Source organism: Somniosus microcephalus, chromosome 3 (genome assembly GCF_052327205.1).
Source record: "Somniosus microcephalus isolate GS21.2 chromosome 3, FLI_Smic_1.0, whole genome shotgun sequence".
In the NCBI taxonomy this organism is placed as follows: domain Eukaryota; kingdom Metazoa; phylum Chordata; class Chondrichthyes; order Squaliformes; family Somniosidae; genus Somniosus; species Somniosus microcephalus.
The window spans coordinates 341,604,577-341,629,781 of NC_140989.1; the positions used below are offsets into that span (position 1 = coordinate 341,604,577).

General features: G+C 41.6%; 1 protein-coding gene across 1 annotated transcript; it reads right to left on the minus strand.

Annotated features, from left to right (window-relative positions):
• Positions 1-42: 42 nt before the first annotated feature.
• Positions 43-24,978, minus strand: LOC147122289 (uncharacterized). The gene is made up of 6 exons (XM_085983261.1): positions 24,750-24,978; positions 22,975-23,036; positions 4,010-5,088; positions 2,313-2,417; positions 1,588-1,757; positions 43-1,475 (listed from the first exon to the last, which is right to left on the minus strand). Exons 1-6 carry the CDS (start codon positions 24,794-24,796, stop codon positions 1,379-1,381), a joined length of 1,560 nt encoding a protein of 519 aa, XP_085839387.1. The 5' UTR covers positions 24,797-24,978; the 3' UTR covers positions 43-1,378.
• Between the last annotated feature and the right edge of the window lie 227 nt (positions 24,979-25,205).

Consider the following 25,205-nt stretch of genomic DNA (forward strand, 5'->3'; position numbering starts at 1 on the left):
ACAGACATTAAAACATAAATAAGACTGCAATTATACCCCAGATTTTATAGTAAACCAAATTTTATAAATAGCATAATATAAAATATGTAAAAGAAAGATTGCTATGCTATCCATAACAATTACAAAAGTAACATATTATGGTTTAAATTACATTTTGATTTCAATATGTCCTCCTAACAACATTCAACACTATGGACTGATAAACAGTTCCATTAAAATACCTTTCTGACACTTTCATAACTATTGAATATATAATCATTTAAGAATCGTATGTGAGCTCCCCCAACAATTCAGTAGGTATTGAGCCGCGAGATGTGCTATTGGTTCCAGGTTCGATCCCTGATCTTAGCTGAGGTAGTGATAGAGAGTGCTACAATTAACCTTAGCATTAGGGATTGACGGGAAGAGGGAAAGCAGCAGGAGGCTCTGATTCCTGAGTGCTGTCTATTGACCCACGCCGGATAATGTTAGTGTATGGACGTTGGAGAAGAGTAGTTTTAGGCTCAGTTCTGATGCCTCCACCCCCATTAACTTGTCCGTTGAGCCTTATTATCTAGGTTGACACTTGATTGCTAAACACTTGAGTGATTGACATACAGGAGTTCTATCAATACTCATGGAACTTTTACCCAGCATGTGTCACTGCCTTTAGGAGAGAAGAGACAAATCAGAATTTAGTTGATCGATACTGATGCACTGTCCTTTACACCACAGTTTATCTGATTTAGTGCATATTTTTATATTTTATAAAATTATAATTTTAACATACTACAATGTAGTAAATATTCCAAAAAACAATTACACTGACATGTAATTTACCAGCAGGATTGCAATAGACATACGTGTATTCAAGTTATGTTGGAGCTCATTTTATTTTCATGGGCTTCACCATCTTGATTCCTGTTATTGGCAAAGTTACAATGGGAACTTTGGTTGCAGCAAATTTTTATTTGCGTTTGGTTCACCTGACAGTGATTTTGTAAAGGTCAAACTAGGGGGAAAGAAACCAATGGAGATACTGGCAAGATAAATCAAACCAGCACACACTTAGACATTAAAGTAGGGTTCTTTCCAATAAAATAGCAAGCAAGACAGGAGTTACTGTGTAGAATAGTAATGCATAAGGAACAAGAAGTCTTGTAAAATTCATATCCCTCCCAAATTCCTAGGAAAAGCCAGCATTTTTAAGTGTTATTTATGTTTCTTTGTAGTAATGTTACTGTCACATGTTACCTAGTAAAACATGTAAATACACACACGCACGCACACCAAGGAATTCTTAAAATAACTGGTATGATGAGATAGAACTATTGAACATAGTTTGTAAAAGTTATTGTAATTATACAATTTTTCTTTTTAAACAATATCTGTTTACAGCTTAATGCATTTCCTTTGTCTTCTGTAAGTGCTGGAATAAGGCTTCTTTGACATATTTGCTCTTCATTCCTTTTGTTCTGTGATTTTCCTTTAAAAGGCTACAAATGTAACACAGAGTTTGATAATAAAACAAGTCAGCTATGTTGACAATTTAGTTATTCAACAAATTTGTATACATGGACTAATGTTTAAAACATGTAAAAGAAATACCTGTTTATTTGGATTGTATCCTGATTTTGGTGCATTCCCTCTCTGATAGTGTGCAATAATTGAGCTATAGTAATATGACTTTCAGGTGGTGCCATCTCTGCTATGTTTTGAACTGACTGTTCATCTTGTGTATGTGGAGTGCAATGGTACATTTTCATAGGATTATTTTCCTGCAAGATAAAAATGCAATATTTAGATATTAAATGAAATATAAATCTTATGTATTGGTGATCAATGAACAATGTTGCAGTATGTTCTGTGTTTATACACTTAACTATGATTTATAAAACTCTAATGTAATATTAGGTGGATATCATATTCAGAGGTTAATTGCTTCTAAATCTAAATCAAATTTTACAAAAGAATACTTTTAACAGACGTTCAATAAGATGCATTTTCCATGGTTCTCAACTAATATGGTTCCATTCTCTACAACATACACATGCATACTATTTGTTTAAAGTATGTTAGAAATTTGATACCCATGTACTATTTTTTGAAAGACTATTTTATTTCATTATTATTTGGAAGTTAACTAGTTTTTAATTTATCCCCAAAACAGAAAAGTATTCCAACAGAAATGTGAAACAAAATAGATTACAAAAGAAACAAATAATGGTCATAATTTGAAATCAAAAGCTGAACACAATTGGTTAAAATCATGATAGAAATATGCTTTTAAACTTTTGATACAAATGAATAAACTGGACTTTAATGTGCATTACTTGGAGGCATTTTGCTTGATTTTCAAACCTTGCTGTCCCCTTATTTCGATGGAGTGGCTCTTTAAAAGGATATGGGCGGAATGCTGGAGGAAGCATTACTGTAGCCTGTTTATAAAAGAAAAAGAATCACTGTAGTTATAGTAATGTGACATCTAATTGCTAAAACCAGGGTACTCAACAATTGGAAGGAAGTCAGCTGTCAGTCTGTATACCGTGCGAAACATAACTGTGCAGTAGAAAACATCATGCAGTGTCCTTTTGCTCTCTTTCGATATGACCAAAGAAATGCTACTGCTAACTTGCTTCAAAATATAAGAAAGTATCGACATTTACATTAAACACACACACCAAGGTCCTACATACAAATAATATGTGATCTCTTTTTTAATCCAACTGGTTATTACAATCGAGATGTTATATTTGTAACTTGTATTAGTCAATTTATTTGACCTTTGTGCACGTCTGTGAAAATTAATTATATCACATTCATATATCGATCAGAACCTGGGGAATTTTATTGATAAAATTTTACATTACAGTGCACTCAGAAAAATCTAATAACTTATACCTCCTATCTTGGACGAGGAAGGAATAGAATTTGTACAACAAAGTGCAACGTGAAAACTTTAGTATTTGAGCACGGTCATGGAACCTCAACGGGTTTATAAAAATTGATCCAATACATAGGCCCTGAATTTGCCGTCATACCGCATTCGAAATTGACCGCAAGTTCGGGATTTCCCAAGCGCATGCGCTAAATCCCGAACTTGCGATGTCAAGTTCCAAATAGACAGATGATCCGCTGCGACTTTCAAGTCCTCACTGAAATCGAAAAGTTGGGCTAATTGCCCATCTACTGTGCATCAATTATGCTGGAAAATTTTACAGCTGGTGCAAACAGGTGCAGGAGCCTGTTTGCATAGCGTAAAGGGGGTGGGGGATGAGAAAATTGTATAATAATTGAAAAGAAACACATAAAAGAACCTACCACGCCGCTGCAAAGGCTCGGTTTAAGGGATGAGATCATTTTAATCTTTTTTTTTAATCTTGCAGAGTCTTCCAGTAAATAACTGTACTAACTCCAAAGTATTCCCTGTGCTTTTTAAAGCCAAGTACTGTATTTGTCAAATAAATATAATTAGTATCACCGTTTAATTTACAAGTTCTTTGACGTCGAGTTGAAATGTTTCCTGATTGGTAAAAGGAGCCACGTGATCCCAGGTACATTTACACACAATGATGCGCCCCCTGGAATCCGTGGGCCACAACGCTGCACTCAACTCCGCAGCGTTTCAAAGCTTGGGGCTTCACTCGAGGTAAGTGCGGATTTTGTTCGGAGGTTGGCGGCGTACTCCTTAGCTATGCCTCCGACCACAATTTCAGGGCCACAGTGTTGTACGGAGACTTTAAATATATTGTGCATTGCAGATCATTAAAACAGCATCCACCGTGTGTTGCAGATAATGAAAGTAGTTCACCCTAATACATAGAATGATACAGTACAGAAGGAGACCATTCAGCCCATCGTGCCTGTTCTGGCTCTTTGTAAGACCTAAGATATATAGGCTAACACTACAGGTCAGAGTTAAACAATAGGTAAACATTATGTTGCAATTTGTCAGTGACTAGAAAATGTTCACTTGTGATAAGAGGCAGTTCATGTTTTGTGCTGTAAATTAATAAGAGAATGTGTTTACCACAGACTTTGTTCCTCCAGACTCCTGTCGATCAATCAATGAGATGCATTCTGGTGTTTCTTCAGATAGACTTTTATCTTCCAACAAGGTGACTGTAGCAAGCTTACAATTTTGACGTTTCCATTGCGTTCCTTCTTTGGATAAACTTTGAAGAATGTCACTTGTGTTATTATGTTTGCCACAGCCAGATTTATAAGAGTGCATACTCGTTTCTTCTCTTGCCAACTCAAGTGTCTGCTGTAAAGGACTTATTGTAAGACATCTTGCTGATAAGCCTGCATAAGAGTTAGCTGAATCCTGAATACTTTTACTGTTGATTTGTTTGTCTATAGCACTTGCCCGCATATAACTGCCATCGTCACTTGTTTGATCTGTTGGGCTACATACAGTGCCATCTTTTGCTTTGCTTAACATCCTTGAATCAGCATTTTTTTTACATACAGTTCCTTTGGCTTGAAACAGCTCTTCTTTCAAATTAACCTGCCCTTCATGGCAGACTTCCAAACATTTATTTTTCCTTTCAATTTTTGAATCTTTGGGTGGTCTCTTTTCCAAGTTAAACTCAAGAAGCTGGTTCGTTGTTGACAGTTCACAAGCTCTTAAAAATTTGCTACAGTAGCTGTTATTACAATGATCACCACACTCCAAAATTGCTGACCTTGACTGCGTTATTTCAGTCTGATCTTTCAACTGGTTGCCAGGTAGCCAATGGTTTATCATGGACAATGCACGCTTTGCACATTTAATGTTGGAACAGGTTGCTTTTTGAATGTTACAGTTTTGTTGTCCATTTGAATGCTTGCTCACCGAAAGTGCAGATGTGCATCCTTTGGTTTGTGGTTCAGTCATATTCTGAGAACTATTAGCACATTTTTCCAGATCCTTGGCTGTGATTGGTTGCAAAGGAGAGTGTTTAGCTTTCTGGCTGCTGAAATGCTCTTCATTTATACAGGACATCATTTCTTTACTTGAACCATGTGCAGTATTTAACAAGTGTGATGAAATAATAATTGTGCTCGCGTTAAGGTTCCTGCATTTGAAATGCACATTTGGTCGACCTAGTTGCTGTTGGCAATGACCTAAACAGGAAAGAATTCTTAAATAATACAATATCGATTTCTTACATTAATATAGCATCTTTAAGGAGGCAAAACATCCAATGGCACTTCACAGAGGAGAAACAGATGCCAAGCAGTCATAAAATAAATTAGGAGAGGCGACTGAAGGAGGAGACTTTGAAATGCAAAGAGAGGAGAAAGACAGAGAGGTTTAAGAAGGGAGTTCCAGCCTAGGGCTGTCACAGCTGCAAGTTCTGCCTGTGATGGCGGAGTGAAACAAAGGTGGGATACATAGGAGAACAACGTCAGAGGACCGGATACTGTGAGAGATACAAGCCTCAAATACTTCAGTCAGGCCCATGCAATTGTCAAATTTGAACATCTCCATTTTACACATGAATGTGCCTGTGAGAAAAGATACAGATTGGGGTGTAGGGCTGAAGAAGATTGCAGAGGTAGGAAGGGATGAGCCAATAGAGGGATGTATAAGCCAAAAAAAAATGATGATTTTTTTTTGTAGGGTACATGGAGCCATTTCAAGTTGGTGAACACAGAGGCGATGGGCGAGGAGAGACCTACTGCAGGGCAGGATATGTGTGAAGGAGCTTTGGGCGAATTGGAATGAAGGATAAAGCTCATGAGGCCAGTAAGGAAGGTATTTGAGAAAGCCAGTCTGAAGGGAACAAAAGTATAGAGAAGAGTTTCAGTTGTGATGGGGGTGATTTGAGGGTAGAGGCAGTGATGCTGCATCGATGAAAATAGGAGGTCTTGGTGATAAACAGGATGTTGGGATTAAAGCTCAGCTCAGGGTTGAATAACATACTGAGCTTGCAAACCATCTGGTTCAACCTGAGCAAGCAGCAAGAAAGGAGATGCAGTCATCAGCAAGGATCTGTCGTTTTTGGCAGGAGCAGAGTAGGATAACTTTGTTCTTCCCTCGGTTCATTTGAAGAAAGTTCTGGATCATCGACAACTTGATAGCGGATAGGCTATCTGACAGTATAACTGTATTCCTCATTTAATTTAACAAAAACATATTTCAGGAGATGTAACATATTCTTATGTTATATTTCTTTATCTTGCCATTTTCTCGACCCCTCCTCTTCTGAAGGTGCGGACCCCTTGCTAGGGTACAATTCCACAGGCACCGGCAGCCTCCATGACCTCATTCAATTACATAATTCAAGTGTGAGTCTTGGCAGAGACTGTTGGCAGGTGTTCTGACAGGTGGGGAGGTGGCATCAAAGCCTCACTAATGGCCACACATAAGGACGACCAGCAAGTGATGAAGACCAGGAATCCTGGCCATTTTCCATACTCTAAGCTGCGGCATTGAGGCCAATTGTAGAGCTCCTACTGTCACCCCTCTTGAGTGCAGCTAAAGACAGACTGATTGGGGGATTGAACCTAGGACTTCCCTGGTCTGTATTCTGCAACCACTCGCAGGAAAAAAATCACTGAGCTCTTGGGAAAGATTACAATTACAGTAATTGTGAAAGACTCCCTGTGAATCATGTAAATTACTGCTGTTCACAAATAACCTTCAGGTTGTTTTCTATTATCAGTGACTTTCATTGGCTGCAGCTGTTTGATTTTCATTTAGAAATAAACAGTCTGGCTCAATTAGTATAAGCATTATTTGGAAATGCACAGATTTGGTATTCAAGACCGAGGCTGGGAGTGATTTTCATAAACTTTAATAGCTTTAAACTGCATAAATCAAAAGGAAGCATTACGCATGCCCCTTTTAGAGTTTAAATATGGGTGTCAAAATATGCACCTTGCTTTTTTCATACTGACTGACCGTAAAAATGTAAACTATGCTCTATGATTCCACTAGCAAAGCTAACAGAATCTCTTTGAACAAGAACTGATGACTAAAAAATATAGAGGGCTCACGTTTTGCAGAATTGTTTGACTTGTTCGTTATATTACTGATTCTGAAGTTGATATACAAGGGTTAGAAATTAGTTTGGTTAATTTCCAACAGACGTCAGTCAGCTTTTCAACCAGATTGAACATTATATTGTAGCTGGAGACTTGGATGCAAATGAGCAATCCCCAGTCCTCGCTGAAGGATCAGCCTTGCATCACAATCATTTAGTACAAGCATTTCTTTAAAATAATCTATAAGGAAACCTGTTCGAGGTACTAAAACAAATAAAGTGCATTAGTTCTCAAATGATTGTATTGTTACATCTTTCTCTCACAATGGTGTGCTGTCAGCGGAGATCTGAAGAGTTGCTCATTAATCATAAACCACTGTATAATGAGCTATAGTAATAATTAAATGGAAATCAGTCTGAAGGCCAAGCTTTTATACAAATAAGTGATTTATGTAATGTTATGTTTAAATAGGCAATAAAGCTTGGGGTGATCTTTCAGAGGCCCTGTGCCACTGGCAGGACCGAGCACACAGCAGGCGATTTAATCGGAAAACCTCAAATGTTTCGCCCTCAATTTTCAGACAATTGATATTAACGGGGCGGAAAATTATGGGCAATGTATCCGGTGAGCTGCCTGTTGCAAGGCCTGGCAAAGTGCCACACATTGTCTATCGACTCATACATTGTTAATGTGCATGACTCAATGTAGCGGAAGCTGCTGCACTTCAACTGAAACCTTTCACTCATATATAACTGCTGGTAGACAGGGGACAAGGTCAACTCCTTCAAGTTCAAGTTAAAGTTAGCACAAGGCGCGTTTTTCCTGCTTAACTGAATTCTGACCAAATCGTGTTAAGTGAGGGGACAATAAGCTGAAGGCAGCCTATTTGGAATCTGAGGGGAGGAATCCAGTTTCATGGCAAGACCCACATAATAAAACGAATCTATTAGATTTGCTGCAAATCTGTCAAAAATGTCTCAAGTTAATCAAGTAACAGAGAGAGCTGCACTAACATTCATAGCAGTAACCCAATTGTTAAATATCATCACTATATGAATATGTATGCCTACATACAGTTATCATTTCATGCAAATTCCTCAAAGATCTCAAGTTATTAATGTGACAGTAATAACTGATTTGCAAAGATACCCCCATCTTGAATTTCAGAGTAGTAATTCACTTTTTCAATAGTTCCTATTTCATTTTGATATATATCTAAGCAATGAATTTATACACTGAGAGTTCTGAAGTTACGAAACTTAAGGTTATACTAGTGACAAACATGAACGTATATATACACCTCACTATGGAATCCAGTCCCAATCTATTATGTTGTCAACGAAATGTTGAAAAACAAAACATGGAAGGCGGGTCCATTTCAAAATGTTTTTGGATTGATCCTACAATTAAATGTGTAATGGTAATTTAATAGTCACAATTCATTGAAATGGTAAGCAAATGCGAATGGGATTCTATAATAAACAGCACAAGCTGCAGTATGGGGAGGAAAGAGTGCTAATTAAGAAAGAACTTGCATTGATAGGTCCCAAAGCACTTCACAGTCAATGAAGTACTTGTTAAGTGTAGTCATCGTTATAATAGTCTACAACACCAGCGCTCTGCTGGCCTCTGCACTTTGTAAACTTCAACTCATCCAAAACTGCTGCCCATATCCTGTCCTGCACCAAGGGGGGCACAGTGGCATAGTGGTTAGCACTGTTGCCTCACAGCGCCAGGGACCCGGGTTCAAATCTGGCCTCGGGCGACTGTCTGTGTGGAGTTTGCACATTCTCCCTGTGTCTGTGTGGGTTTCCTCCAGGTGCTCCGGTTTCCTCCCACAGTCCAAAGATGTGCAGGTTAGGTTGATTTGGCTATGATAAATTGACCCTTAGTGTTAGGGGATTAAATACGTGGGGTTACAGGGATAGGGTGGGATATGTGTTGGTGCAGGCTCGATGGGCCGAAATGGCCTCTATCTGCACTGTGGGGGTTCTGTGGAAGTCCCAATCACCTATCACTCCTGTCCTTGCTGACCGACATTGGCTCCCAGTCCTCCAATTCGCATCCTCTTGTTTAAATTCCTTCATGGCCTTACCTCTCCTTAGCTCCGCAACCTCCACCAGCCCTACAACCCCATATAGAACTCTCTGTTCCTGCAACTAACATAAGAAATAGGAGCAGGAGTAGGCCAATTGGCCCCTCGAGCCTGCTCCGCCATTCAATAAGATCATGGCTGATCTGATCCTAACTGCCAATCCACTATCACAGAACCATCTCCTGAATCTAACAGAATTAGACACACGAAATAGGAGCAGGATCAGGCTACACGGCCCCTGGGCCCGCTCCGCTACCCACAGGGCCATGACCGATCCGAACCTAGACTCATGTCCAAATTCCTGCCCGCTCCCCGTAACCCTTAATTCCCTTTACTTCTAGGAAACTGTCTATTTCTGTTTTAAATTTATGTAATGATGTAGCTTCTACAGCTTTTGGGGCAGCATATTCCATGGACCTACCACCCTCTGAGTGAAGTAGTTCCTCCTCATCTCAGTTTTGAAAGAGCAGCCCCTTATCCTAAGACTATGCCCCCTAGTTCTAGTTTCACCCATCATCGGGAACATCCTCCCCGCATCCACCCGATCCAACCCCTTCACAATCTTATATGTTTCAATAAGATCGCCTCTCATTCTTCTGAACTCCAATGAGTAGAGTCCCAATCTACTCAACCTCTCCTCATATGTCCATCCCCTCATCCCCGGGATTAACCGAGTGAACCTTCTTTGTACTGACTCGAGAGCAAGTATGTCCTTTCTTAAGTATGGACACCAAAACTGTACGCAGTATTCCAGGTGCAGTCTCACCAATACCTTGTACAACTGAAGCAATACCCCCTATTTTTATATTCTATCCCCCTAGCAATGAAAGCCAACATTCCATTGGCCTTCTTAATCACTTGCTGCACCTGCATACTAACCTTTTGAGTTTCGTGCACCAGGACCCCCAGATCCCTTTGTGCTTCAGTACTTTCCAGTTTCTTGCCATTAAGATAATAACTTGCTCTACGATTTTTCCTGTCAAAGTGCATAACCTCACACTTTCCAGTATTGTATTCCATCTGCCAAATCTCTGCCCACTTACTTAGCCTGTCTATGTCCCCTTGCAGGTTTTTTATGTCCTCCTCACTCACTACTTTCCCTCCCATCTTAGTATCATCTGCAAACTTTGATATGTTACACTCGGTCCCCTCCTCCAAATCGTTAATATAGATTGTAAAGAGTTGGGGACCCAGCACTGACCCCTGCGGAACACCACTTGTTACTGATTGCCAGTCTGAGAATGAACCATTTATCCCAACTCTCTGCCTTCTGTTAGATAGCCAATCTTCTATCCATGCCAGAATATTACCCCCAATCCCGTGATTTTTTATCTTAAGCAATAATCTTTTGTGTGACACTCTGGCCCCTTGTCCATCCTTCCCACCCATTTTCCCACCACTGCGGCTGTGCCTTCAGCCAACTAAGTGCTGCACTCTGAAATTCCCTCCTCAAACCCTTCCGGCTCTCCGGCTCCATCTTTAAGACAATTTTTAAAATACATCTCTTTGGCCAACCTTTTGCTCACCCCTCCTAATATCTCCTCCTTTGACTCGGAGTTTATTTTTGTTTCATTGCACCTCTGTGAAGGGCCATGATACATTTTAAAGGCTAAAGGCTCTGCATAAATGCATGTTATTGTTGTTTGTAATATAGCGCAGTGTGGCGGCTGCGCACAGCAAGGTCCCGCAAACAGGAATGAGATAATGACCAGATAATTTATTTTAGTGATGCTGGTTGAGGGATTAATGTTGACCAGGAAACAAGTATCAAGATGTATATTTGTGAAATTTATATTTAGATCAATATAAATAAAATATGAAAAGTGTTTTTTTTAAATCATTTTAATGGCGAGCTCAGTAGAGGAGTGCATTTGCCCATCAATCTACTTGCTTTACTGGAAAAGTTGACGATGAACAAAATGTAACATTACTTACAAAATTTACATAATTAAACAATTAATTTTAAAATCTGACTTTCCTATATCATAGCTTATTTTTTCTGGCCTATGCAGGGAAATGCCGTCTTCAGCTTAAAGATTAAAATAAACAACTTAATAACATAGAATAAATGCCCATTATCTAGCTCCCAGCACTAACTTCTTATTGTTTTATCTACATAATAAAAATGTTAACTGCTTTGGCTGTGCTATGAGTTCATGATATTACATAATGTTTGCTGTCAACTGAATTTATCTAGAAATCTAGGAGTTGTGTATGATTTTTTTCCACAAAGGGACGATATAACCACTGAAAATGCACCTGCTGTTTAATAGCTAACTAATCACGAGAAATGTCCTTATTAATCCTTACTGTGCCCCAAGACCACTAATGAGATAGCTGGTCCAGTAATAGGGCTCCTCTATCTAATGTGACATGGCCAGTTAACGCTCTAGATTATTGGGGTTCAACTGGCGGGAACAGCAAACCGCCTTTGAAGACAGATCTCAGCAAATCAAAGCAAATCAAATCAGAGCTTTTTATATAAGCTCCCACCTCAGCATGCAGAGGAAACTCTTTTCTTTTATTAAAACATATATTAGGTAAGATTAGATAGAAAGAAGTAAAAGCTAAAATAAAAATAGAATGGGGAAAGAACAGTAATAGGGATAAAGGAAAGACAGAATATTGAAAGTAAGTAATTTGTCTAATTTTTCATATTTTGTAATACAAGGGGTTGATATTAAGGTAATAAAGCAACAATAGTGTTCGTTTCAGTATCAGTGTTTAAGCTGTAAGCTTTGTTTTATATGGCTGGGCCAGGAATGCTGTCATTTCACTGAACCTGCTGGCAGTCGAAGGGATTGCAATCTGCCTTGCTGTTTCACCTCATTAGATCTCACTGCTGGTGATGGTTAGGCCCTGGCAACTAATGACTTGTAAGACAGGTTGGCCTGATTTTGAGTCAAGAACCATGCAGGTGTTTTACAAAATGGTAAAGGGGGAGCTGAGGGAAGCATGGGCAAGATGTCCTTTGTGGCAAGGCTAGTTGCTGTGAACCCGAGGTCAAACGGATAGTGTTATAGGTGTAGTCTCAGACTGGCGCGGTAGAGGCAAGAGGTCACGTTAACTACTTTCCAATGAAAATGTAGTTCCATGCAAGATTCACTGTCCAGAAATTCTGCGCAGCCATTTAACACCAGATGATTGACTGGAAATGTCATAGCAGGATATTTTTTTAACCCTGAGACTGTTGGCAGACGTTGGAAAAATTCAAGCTCCCTGGGCAAGCTGATTCTTTTCAGTTCACATATCATGACACCGGACTAAACAATAACATTACAGTAATAACCCAAAATCCTGGCTAAACCTCCATATAAAGTGTCATTTGGTATCACTCACCTCTGGATCACAAGGTTATGGGTTGAAGCATTATTTCAGGACTTTAGGAACATACTTCAGTGTAGTACTGAGGGAGTGCTGTGTTTTTGGTGGTACTGGCCTTGATATTAACCCCCACCCACAATGGGTGGGAGGGGGTTGTGTGGCGGGGGGGGGTCAAATGTGCGAAACAGGACCCTAACTCGCCGCATACGCACCCGTTGCCGTTTTTTCCGGTGGGGGGTTTCATGGTGTCCGAGTGTCCCGCCATGGAGGGGCACGGTACTTCAACAACACATTTAAATCGGGCTCCTACAGCACAAATGGGAGCCGATTTAAAATTCACTGCTGCTGGTTCCCCAAAGGTCGGGAAAATCAGCAGGGAAAGAGGTGGCGGGATCTGCCGGCTCCATCAGGTAAGTGCTTTTTCCAGCACCCCTTGTGGGCCAGGAGGAGCAGGAGTGCTCACCCTGGCATCTCAAGGAAGCCTTCACTGTGCCCCCTGGCAATCTCTCCCCAGCCCTCCAGTCCCGATGTCCTCCCTTCCCACCCCCCACCACCGCAATGTTCTCCCTTCTGATCATTCTGTTCATTTGCAGTCTGTGGAATCTCAATGTGCACATTGGTTGCTACACATTTTAAAATTTGTTCCAGTGCGTGACACTGGCAAAGCTAGATTTATTGCCCATTCCTAGTTGCACTCAGATGTTGGTGGTGCCCTTTTCAGTGGAAGATGTTACAGGGCCTGGAGGTGCTGCTGAAGTACCCTTGAAGCATTTGTAATAAAGTAGATGAATTAACAGCACAAATAGATGTAAACGGATATGATATAATTGCGATTATGGAGACATGGCTGCAGGGTGCCCAAGGCTGGGAGCTGAATATCCAAGGATATTCAATATTTAGGAAGGACAGGCGAAAAGGAAAAGTTAGTGGGGTGGCCTTGTTAGTAAAGGATGAAATCAGAGCAATAGTGAGAAAGGATATTGGCTCAGAAAATCAAGATGTAGAATCAGTCTGGGTGGAGCTAAGAAGCACCAAGGGGCAGAAAACATTGGTGGGAGTTGTCTATAGGCCTCCAAACAGTAGTGGTAATGTAGGGATGGCATCAAACAGGAAATTAGAGATGCATGTAACAAGGGTACTACAGTAATCATGGGTGACTTTAATCTACATATAGACTGGCCAAACCAAATTAGCAATAATACTGTGGAGGATGGTGGCATAGTGGTTAGCACTGTTGCTTCACAGCGCCAGGGACCCGGGTTCGAATCCGGCCTCGGGTGACTGTCTGTGTGGAGTTTGCACATTCTCCCCGTGTTTGCGTGGGTTTCCTCCGGGTGCTCCGGTTTCCTCCCACAGTCCAAAGATGTGCAGGTTAGGTTGATTGGCTATGATAAAATTGACCCTTAGTGTTAGGGGGATTAAATACGTGGGGTTACAGGGATAGGGTGGGATATGTAGGGGTTACGGGGATCGGGGGTGGGATATGTGTTGGTGCAGGCTCGATGGGCCGAAATGGCCTCTATCTGCACTGTGAGGTTTCTGTGATGAATTCCTGGAGTGTGTACGAGATGTTTTTTTAGACCAGCACGTTGAGGAGCCAACTAGGGAACAGACTATCCTAGATTGGGTATTGTGCAATGAGAAGGGGTTAATTAATAATCTTGTTGTGCGGGGTCCTTTAGGGAAGAGTGACCATAACATGATAGAATTCTTCATTAAAATGGAAAGTGAAGAAGTCCAATCCGGAACCAGGGTCCTAAATCTAAATAAAGGAAACTACGAAGGTATGAGGAGTGAGTTGGCTAGGTTAGATTTGGGAGCATCACTAAAAGGCATGACGACAGATAGGCAATGGCTAACATTTAAGGAACAAATGCATGAATTGCAACAGTTGTACATTCCTTTCTGGCGCAAAAACACAAAAGGAAAAGCAGCTCAACCATGGCTAACAAAAGAAATTAAGGATAGTATTAGATCCAAAGAGGAGTCATATAAAGTTGCCAGAAAAAGTAGCAAGCCTGAGGATTGGGAGCAGTTTAGAGATCAGCAAAAAAGTACCAAGAGATTGATTGAGGGGAAAAATAGAGTATGAGAGTAAACTTGCAAGGAACATAAAAGCGGATTGTAAAAGCTTCGACAAGTATGTAAAAAGTAAAAGATTAGTGAAGACAAATGTAGGTCCCTTACAGTCAGAAATGGGAGAATTTATAATGGGGAACAAGGAAATGGCAGAGCAATTAAACAAATACTTTGGTTCTGTCTTCACGGAAGAGGACACAAATAACTTCCCAGAAATGCAAGGGAACCAAGGGTCTAGTGAGAAGGAGGAATTAAAGGAAATTAGCATTAGTAAAAAAATAGTGCTGGAGAAATTAATGGGACTGAAATCTGATAAATCCCCAGGGCCTGATAATCTGTATCCCAGAGTACTAAAAGAGGTAGCCATGGAAATAGTGGATGCATTGGTTGTCATCTTCCAAAATTCTTTAGATTATGGAACAGTTCCTGCAGATTGGAGGGTGGCAAATTAACCCCACTATTTAAAAAAGGAGGGAGAGAGAAAACAGGGAACTACAGACCGGTTAGCCTAACATCAGTAGTAGGGAAAATGCTAGAGTCTATCATAAAGGATGTGATAACAGGACACTTAAAAAATATCACCGGGATTAGACAAAGTCAACATGGATTTATGAAAGGGAAATCGTGTTTGACAAACCTACTGAAGCTTTTTGAGGATGTAACTGGTAGAATAGATAAGGGAGAACCAGTGGATGTGGTGTATTTGGATTTTCAGAAGGCCTTTGATAAAGTCCCACATAAGATGTTAGTGTGCAAAATTAAAGTACATGGGATTGGGGATAATATGCTGGCATGGATTGAAAATTGGTTAACAGATAGGAAACAGAGAGTAGGAATAAATGGGTCTTTTTCGGGGTGGCAGGCAGTGACTAGTGGGGTACCGCAGGGATCAGTGCTTGGGCCCCAGCTATTCACAATATATATCAATGATTTGGATGAGGGAACCAAATGTAATGTTTCCAAGTTTGCTGACAACACAAAACTAGGTGGGGTTGTGAGGAGGATGCAAAGAGGCTTCAAGGTGATTTAGACTAGTTGAGTGAGTGGGCAAATACATGGCAAATGCAGTATAACATGGATAAATGAGAAGTTATCCACGTCGGTAGGAAAAACAGAAAGGTAGAGTATTATTTAAATGGTGCTAGTTTGGGAAATGCTGATGTACCAAGGGATCTGGGTGTCCTTGTACACCAGTCACGGAAAGCAAACATGCAGGTGCCGCAAGCAGTTAGGAAGGCAAATGGTATATTGACATTCATTGCTAGAGGCTTTGAGTACAGGAGCAAGGATGTCTTACTACAGTTGTACAGGGCCTCAGTGAGACCACACCTGGAGTACTGTGTGCAGTTTTGGTCTCCTTACCTAAGAAAGGATATACTTGCCATAGAGGGAGTGCAGCGAAGGTTCACCAGACTGATTCCTGGGCTGGCAGGACTGTCGTATGAGGAGAGATTGGGTCGACTAGGCCTGTATTCACTAGAGTTTAGAAGAATGAGAGGGAATCTCATTGAAACATATAAAATTCTGACCGGGCTAGACAGACTGGATGCAGGGAGGATGTTTCCCCTGGCTGGGGGGTCTAGAATGAAGGGTCACAGTCTCAGGATACGGGGTAGGACATTTAGGACTGAGATGAGGAGAAATTTCTTCACTCAGAAGGTGGTGAACCTGTGGAATTCTCTACCACAGAAGGCTGTGGAGGCCAAGTCAGTGAATATATTTAAGAAGGAAATAGATAGTTTTTTAGACACAAAAGGCATCAAGGGATATGGGGAGAGAGCGGGAATATGGTATTGAGATAGAGGATCAGCCATGATCATATTGAATGGTGGAGCAGGCTCGAAGGGCCGAATAGCCGACTCCTGCTCCTATTGTTCTATGTTTCTATGTTTCGATGTGGATTGGTGTAATACATCAAGCGGACTGCTCAGTCCTGGATCGTGTTGAGCTTCTTGAGTGTTGTGGCTGCACCCATCCAGGTGAAGGAAAGAACACACTTGCATTTATATAAAGTATGTTTCACAACCTGAAGATGTCCCAAAGATACTCAAGCAATGTTTGCCTACATAACAACAGTGGCAGTATCTAAGAACACAACATTCCAGCAGGAATTAGCATCTATAAGTCAGCCAGTAGGATTACTTAGTTTTAATTAGCTGTTAATGCGCAACAGCATTTTATTTCCGACAAGATCCTGCCTCCTGCATAAAACACTGCAACTAGACAAGCGTTTCCTTGGTGCTTGTATAAACGCAGCTCAGTCAAACAGAAAACATTTGCTGCCCATGATTAGCTGGTGTAGTTTCTGTTTCAGCAACACCAACGACAGGGGTAAAACAACAGATAAAGTAGTGCTGATATGGCCATGGATTGGTTAAATGTTGTAGTTCTAGATGCTCACAATCCAGGAAGTCCTGCTATTATAAAAAGAGAAAGATGGCAATTGTTTTATACACCGGCAGAGCCATACCTACAGTGCTGAATAGATGTCTGTAACTTCAGAAGAACTATGCTGCAGTTGATGCCATTTTAATACTTCTCAGAGAAATGAAGTTTTAAGAGCAAAAATGTAACATTACCCACCTTGTAGGGTCGCCATCATTCTTTGAATGATAGCATCCCTTACACACCATACGACCCTTTCCAATCTTGTTTAATTCTAAGGAAACAAATTTTGTTTTCATGACATCATTGGGACTGCTCCCACATGAACCTGTGCTCCCATGCTGTGTAAAGGTCTAGAACCTGTGCGGTAGCCTAGTTCTTTCTGACCTATAGTAGCCTAAAGAAGAACATGGAACAGGAGTAGGCCATGCAGCCTCTCCAACCTGTTCCACCATTCAATTAGATCATGGCTGATCTGTATCTTAACTCCATTTACACGCCTTTGTTCCATAACCCTTAATACATTTGCCCCCCCAAAATCTATCAATCTTAGTTTTGAAATTTTCAATTAGCCCCCCAGCCTCAACAGCTTTTTGTGGGAGAGTGTTTCAGATTTCCACGACCCTGTATGTGAAGAAGTGCATTCTGACATCATCCCTGAACATCCTAACTCTAATTTTAAAGTACGCCCCCTTGTTCTGGCCTCCCCATCAGAGGAAATAGTTTCTCCTTATCTACCCTATCAGCTCATTTGATCATCTTAAACACCTCAATTAGATCACCACTTAATCTTCTAATATTAAGTGAATTCAAGCCTAGTCTGTGGAATCTGTCCTCATAATTTAACCCTTTTAGCCCCGGTATCATTCTGGTGAATCTGTGCTGCCCTCCTTCCTGAGGTGTGGCACCCAGAACTGAACACAGTACAATAAATGGGGTCTAACCAGAGTTCTGTAACATAACTTCCACCCTTTGTATTCCAGTTTATATTGACTTCCTTAACAATAACAAGCCAGTAGGGCATGAGGGGATATTAGGGAGGAATTGTGGTGTGTGAAGAATGCTATCTAGGTAGATAGCCTTAGTTTTGTATCATTCAGTCATCCCTCACAGAGAATCAATACCAAAGTAGTATCAATTTAGCGGGAGTGACTCTAGCTGGGACAGTTTAACCTCTGCTGCCAAAAAAAATTGTTCTGTTAGCGAATTTTAAATAGTAATGCCTGGGAAAGAGACCAGGCTGATTTTCGTCTACTCCCATAGCAAAGGCTATGGGCCCTGACAACATCCCGGCTGTCGTGCTGAAGACTTGTGCTCCAGAACTAGCCGCGCCTCTAGCCAAGCTGTTCCAGTACAGCTATAACACTGGCATCTACCTGACAATGTGGAAAACTGCCCAGGTATGACCTGTCCGCATAAAGCAGGACATATCCAATCTGGTCAATTACCGCCCCATCAGTCTACTTTCGATCATCAGCAAAGTGATGGAAGATGTCGTCGACAGTGCTATCAAACAGCACTTACACACCAATAGCCTGCTCACTGATGCTCAGTTTGGGTTCTGCCAGGACCACTCGGCTCCAGACCTCATTACAGTCTTGGACCAAACATGGACAAAAGAGCTGAATTCCAGAGGTGAAAATGACTGCCCTTGGCATCTAGGAGCCCTAGTAAAACTGAAGTCAATGGGAATCAGGGGGAAAACTCTCCACTGGCTGGAGTCACACTGCGCACAAAGGAAGATGGTTGTGGTTGTTGGAGGTCAATCATCTCAGCCCCAGGACATCACTGCAGGAGTTCCTCAGGGCAGTGTCCCAAGCCCAACTATCTTCAGCTGCTTCATCAATGACCTTCCCTCCATCATAGTGGGGATGTTCGCTGTTCATTGCACAGTGTTCAGTTCCATTCGCAACTCCTCAGATAATGAAGCAGTCTATGCCCGCATGCAGCAAGGCCTGGACGACATTCAGGCTTGGGCTGATAAGTGACAAGTAACATTCGTGCCACGCAAGTGCCAGGCAATGACTATCTCCAACAAGAGAGTGTCTAACCACCACTCCTTGACAGTCAATGGCATTACCATCGCTGAATCCACCACCAACAACATCCTGGGGGTCGCCATTGACCAGAAACTTAACTGGACCACCCACATAAATACTGTGGCTACAAGAGCAGGTCAGAGGCTGGGTATTCTGCAGCAAGTGTCTCACCTCCTGACTCACCAAAGCTTTTCCACCATCTACAAGGCACTAGCTAGGAGTGTGATGGAATATTCTCCAATTGCCTTGATAGAAACATAGAAACATAGAAGATAGGAGCAGGAGTAGGCCATTCGGCCCCTCGAGCCTGCTCCGCCATTCAATGAGATCATGGCTGATCATCCAAATTCAGTACCCTGTCCCTGCCTTCTCCCCATATCTCTTGATCCCTTTAGCCTTAAGAAATATATCCAACTCTTTCTTGAATATATTTAATGAACTGGCCTCCACCGCCCTCTGTGGCAGAGAATTCCACAGGTTCACCACTCTCTGGGTGAAGAAATTCCTCCTCATTTCAGTCCTAAATAGCTTACCCCTTATCCTTAGACTATGACCCCTGGTTCTGGACTCCCCAGCCATCAGAAACATCCTTTCTGCATCTAGTCTGTCCAGGCCTGACAGAATTTTATAGGTTTCGATGAGATCCCCTCTCAATCTTCTAAACTCCAGTGAGTATAAGCCCAATCGACACAATCTCTCCTCATACGTCATTCCTGCCATCCCAGGTATCAGCCTGGTGAATCTTCGCTGCACTCCTTCCATGGCAAGAACGTCCTCCCTCAGGTAAGGTGACCAAAACTGCACACAATACTCAAGGTGTGGTCTCACCAAGGCCCTGTACAACTGTAGCAAGACATCCTTGTTCCTGTACTCGAAACCTCTTGCTACGAAGGCCAACATACCATTTGCCTTCTTAACCTCCTGCTGCACCTGCATGCTTACCTTCAGCGACTGGTGCACAAGAACACCCAGGTCTCTTTGCACTTCCCCTTCTCCCAATCTATTGCCATTCAAATAATAATCTGCCTTCCTGTTTTTGTCACCAAAGTGGATAACCTCACATTTATCCACATTGTAGTGCATTTGCCATGTTTCTGCCCAATCACCCAACCTGTCCAAATCGTACTGGAGTTTCACGACATCCTCCTCACAGCATACCCTCCCACCCAGCTTTGTGTCGTCTGCAAATTTGGAGATATTACATCCAATTCCCTCATCCAGATCATTAATATATATTGTGAACAGCTGGGGTCCTAGGACCGATCCTTGCGGTACCCCACTAGTCACTCCCTGCCACTCGGAAAACGACCCGTTTATTTCAACTCTTTGCTTTCTGTCCGCCAACCAGTTCTCTGTCCAAGTCAATACCTTGCCCCCAATCCCATGTGCCTTAGTTTTGCATGCTAATCTCTTATGTGGGACCTTATCGAAAGCCTTCTGAAAGTCCAAATACACCACATCCACTGGTTCTCCCTTATCTATTTTACCAGTTACATCCTCAAAAAATTCCAGTAGATTAGTCAAGCACGATTTACCTTTTGTAAATCCATGTTGACTTTGTCCGATCCTGTCACTGCTTTCCAAGTGCTCTGCTATTACATCTTTTATAATGGACTCTAGCATTTTCCCCACTACCGATGTCAGGCTTACCGGTCTATAATTCCGCGTTTTTTCTCTACCACCTTTTTTGAATAGTGGGGTAACATTAGCTACCCTCCAATCCATGGGTACTGTTCCAGAGTCTATCGTGTTCTGGAAGATGACCTGCAATGCATCTACTATTTCTAGGGCCACTTCCTTAAGTACCCTGGGATGTAGATTATCAGGCCCTGTGGATTTATCGGCCTTCAGTCCCATCAATTTTCCTAACACCATTTCCCTACAAATACTGATTTCTTTCAGTTCCACCCTTTCATCAGACCCGATGTTCCCCGGCATCTCTGGGAGGTTATTTGTGTCCTCCTTTGTGAAGACAGAACCAAAATATGTATTTAGTTGGTCTGTCATTTCTTTGTTCCCCATTATAAATTCCCCTGATTCTGACTGCAAGGGACCTACGCTTGACTTCACCAATCTTTTTCTCTTCACATATCTATAAAAGCTTTTACAGTCAGTTCTTATGTTCCCTGCAAGCTTACTCTCATATTTTATTTTCCCTTTCTTAATTAATCCCTTTGTTCTCCTTTGTTGAATCCTAAACTGCTCCCAATCCTCAGGATTATTGCTTTTTCTGGCCAATTTATATGTCCTCTCTTTGGATCTTATGCTATCCCTAATTTCCCTTGTTAGCCACAGTTGAGTCACCTTTTTTGTTTTATTTTTATGCCAAACTGGGATGAACAAATTCTGTAGCTCATCCATTTGGTCTTTGAATGTTTGCCATTGCCTATCCACCGTCAACCCTTTGAGTGCCATTCCCCAATCAATCCTACCCAACTCGCTCCTCAGACCATCGTAGTTTCCTTTATTTAAATTGAGGACCCTAGTCTCTGATTCAACTACTTCATTCTCCATCTTAATGAAGAATTCGATCATATTATGATCGCTCCGACCCAAGGGGCCTCGTACAACAAGATTGCTAATGAATCCTTTCTCGTTACATAATACCCAGTCTAAGATGGCCTGATCTCTGGTTGGTTCCTCGACATATTGGTCCAGCAAACCATCCTGTAAACACTCCAGGAATTCCTCCTCCACAGTATTGTTACTAATTTGGTTGGCCCAATCTATGTGTAGATTAAAGTCACCCATGATGACTGCTGTGCCCTTATTGCACGCTTCTTTAATTTCCCTTTTAATGCCATCCCCAACCTCCGCCTTACTGTTTGGAGGTCTATATACCACTCCCACTAACGTTTTTTTCCCCTTGGTATTCCTCAATTCTACCCATACAGATTCCACATCATCAGAGCTAATATCCTTCATTACAATTGTGTTAATCCCTTCTTTAACCAGTAACCAGCTCCAACACTCAAGAAGCTCAACACCATCTAAGACAAAGTAGTCATCTAAGACAAAGTAGTCAGCTTGATTGACAACCCATCACCACCTTAAACATTCACTCCCTCCACCACCGGCATACCGTGGCTGCCATGTGTACCATCTACATGATGTACTGCAGCAACTCGCCAAGGCTTCTTTGACAGTACCTCCCAAACCTGTGACCTCTACCACCTAGAAGGACATGAGCAGCAGGCACATGGGAACACCACCACCTCCAAGTTCCCCTCCAAGTCACACACCATCCTGGCTTGGAAATATCGCTGTTCCTTTATCGTCGCTGGGTCAAAATCCTGGAACTCCCTCCCTAACAGCACTGTGAGAGTACCTTCACCACATGGACTGCAGCGGTTCAAGAAGGCGGCTCACCACCACCTTGTCAAGGGCAATTAGGGATGGGCAATAAATGCTGGCTTTGCCAGCGATGCCCACATCCCAGGAACGAATAAAAAATGCTGGCTAAGAACTGGTACAAATGGCCAAAATAGTACAGAACAACCTGCGCTTATATAACATCATTCACTTCCTCATAATAGTCCAAAGTGCTTCACAGTCAATGAATTACTTTTGAAGCACAGTCAGTGTTGTTTCGTTGGTAAACACGGCAGCCAGTTTACACACAGCAAGATCACATAAACAGCAAATGAGATAAGTGACCAGTTAATTTGTTTTGGTGGTGTTGACTGAGTCATGAATACTGACCAGGCACCAAGAGAACTCCCTGCTCTACTTTAAACAGTGTCATGGGATCTCTTACATCTACCTCAGCAAGACCTCAGTAATATTTCACCTCTGACAATGCAGCACTTCTTTGATACTACATTGAAGTGTCAACCTAGATTATGTGCTCAAGTACTAGAGTACTAGAAACGATAACCTTCTGACCCAGAGGGAAGAGGGCGACCACTGAGCCAAGCTGAAAAAAGCTAATAACAAATGAATTTCCAGGGTCAGCTCATTTACATAATTATTTGTAGCTCCAAGTGCAGACTTGGATGTATGCAAGGAGGTAGCCTAGAGCTGGGGCCAGAAGATGTGTGCAGTGGAATTTATAGTGATAGGAAAATAAAAGGGAAATGGCAGAATTTTCCATCCTACCTTCATTATTGGTAGCGTCATTCACTTCCCATCGAGTATAAGAAAAAGGTTCGCTTTTCCATCTGTAAGACAATATTCAAAGTAAAATGTTAAATGTAAAAGAAATGTAAAATGGGCTGCTGATTCACTATCAGCCCGTCCTGCACTATTGGTGGTGACCAATTTCAACCCTGCTAGATTTAAAGGAAAATGTGGCTTATGCCTTTGGAGTCTCTGTTTCTATTAGTTCCAGCAGATATAATGCAACTAACAGAAGCAGATAATTAACTTTATGTGAAGTTTTTGTTTAGTTAAATCTAAAGGTGCAATTGCACTGCAATGGTAGTGTTAGTGTCAAGCAGAGGAGTGTTGGTTGAGGGATGACTCAGAGGTGACCTGATAGAGAACTTTAAAATTATCAATGGGTTGGACTAGGTTGATGTGGAGAGAATGTTTGTACTTGTGGGAGAATCGAAAACTACGGGTCGTAAATACAAGATAGTTACTAATAAATCCAATAGGGAAAAAAGGAGAATGTGGAACTTGCTACCACAGCAAGTGGTTGCGGTGAATAGCTTAGATGCTTTCAAAAGGAAACTAGACCAGTACATGAGAGAAAAGGGAATAGAAAGATATGCTGAAAGACTGAGATGAGGTCAATGGAAGGGGAGGAGACTCCTGTGGAGTATATACACCAGCACAAACTAGCTGGGCCAAATGGCCTGTTTCTGTGCTGTATATTCTATGTAATTCTATGAATATCTTTCTACTTTCCTCCAGAGTCGGATCAGCTCAGAAGTCTAGATTTACACGTTAGAACTTCAATTATGGTTCATTTGTGGTATGCACTCTAAATTCCACTAGATGTTTTACAGAGAAGTTACAACATGAAAACAGGCCATTCGACCCAACCGACATTTACCTTTCATGTGAGGAAATAGTTCGAATCACATTTACCCACCCTGTTCGCATATCCCTTAGCCTACCCCATCTAATCTTGAATGTTGACGTTGCAAGAAAAAGAAATTGGTGGATAACTGGTTAATTATTCCACACATGAAAAAGCAAAATACTGTGGATGCTGGAAATCTGAATTAAAAACAGAAAATGCTGGAAATACTCAGCAGGTCAGGCAGCATCTGTGGAGAGAGAAACAGAGTTAACGTTTCAGGTCGATGACCTTTTGTCAGGGTCATCGATCTGAAACATTAACTCTGTTTCTCTCTCCACAAATGCTGCCTGACCTGCTGAAAATTTCCAGCATGTTCTGTTTTTATTTTAATTATTCCACATCTTGATAACATTTTGCTCACATTACTATTCCTCTCATTATTATTCGGTAAAGATCATGAATCTTTGTGCAATTGTTGCTGTTTTAAACTGGCTAGTTTGTAAACGACCAGATATTTACTGTACTATAAATAATACATTTCTAATCAGATGGATGTGCATTTTGCCACTAATAAACTAAGAAGAAAGCTCACTCTTTGTTCATTACTACCGGAACAACTCACCGACAAAATACTCCCAGTGAACCAGCACATTGCAACAATTGGTCTTACACCCAATATTTACAATTCAGATTGAGAAACAAAATAAACTAACACGGGCATCATAAAAAGGAAGCCTATGTATTTTCATGGGTGTTAGTATACTGTGATTAAACAACCCTATCTTCGACTGATTGTTCAAATCTGTCGACCAACTTCCCCGTTGTAGCTGACGCCAGCTCGGCGTGTGGCTCAGCCTTAGTTTCCAGTTCTTCCTGCCCTACACTGAAAGCAGGGTCCCAGTACCTGGGAGTCGCTATTTTCCCATTAACTTGCTGCCGATTCGCCCTCATCGCTCCCTCTGTTTCCTAACGCGGATGAGATTGCCTGCGGGATTTTCTGTTTGGCAACGACTAATGTTTCCTGTTTTCCGATTGAATGGAGAATCACGAAAGGGAGTAACCAGGCGCTGAAAGGTGTGTTGTTGCCCTTTCACGAACCAGTAGGCTGATTGAGGGGAGGAAGAAGTGCCAGAGGATTCCAGTTCTGGGATTCAGTCGTTCCTGCGGGGGGTGGAGAAACCGGCTCAGCGACAAAAATGTGTTCGAAGTAGGTTCAGAATACATTTTTGTATTTAGGAAATCAAATCAGACTGAGAGAATCTCCTGGATCTGGAGTAAATCTCACTCCTCAGGACTTCAGTACACTCGGTAGCATTACCTGCACTTTTATACAGATGGGTGCTCAACCCCACTTTCCATC

What these genes read in the sequence shown, in the direction of transcription:
- LOC147122289 (XM_085983261.1), bottom strand. Translation starts at nt 24,796, where the DNA reads ATGAGGGCGAATCGGCAGCAAGTTAATGGGAAAATAGCGACTCCCAG. An exon ending in GGGAAAATAGCGACTCCCAG is followed by an intron (nt 23,037 to 24,749) that starts GTACTGGGACCC and finishes ATTGTCTTACAG; the next exon opens with ATGGAAAAGCGAACCTTTTT. An exon ending in GATACAATCCAAATAAACAG is followed by an intron (nt 1,476 to 1,587) that starts GTATTTCTTTTA and finishes TTACATTTGTAG; the next exon opens with CCTTTTAAAGGAAAATCACA.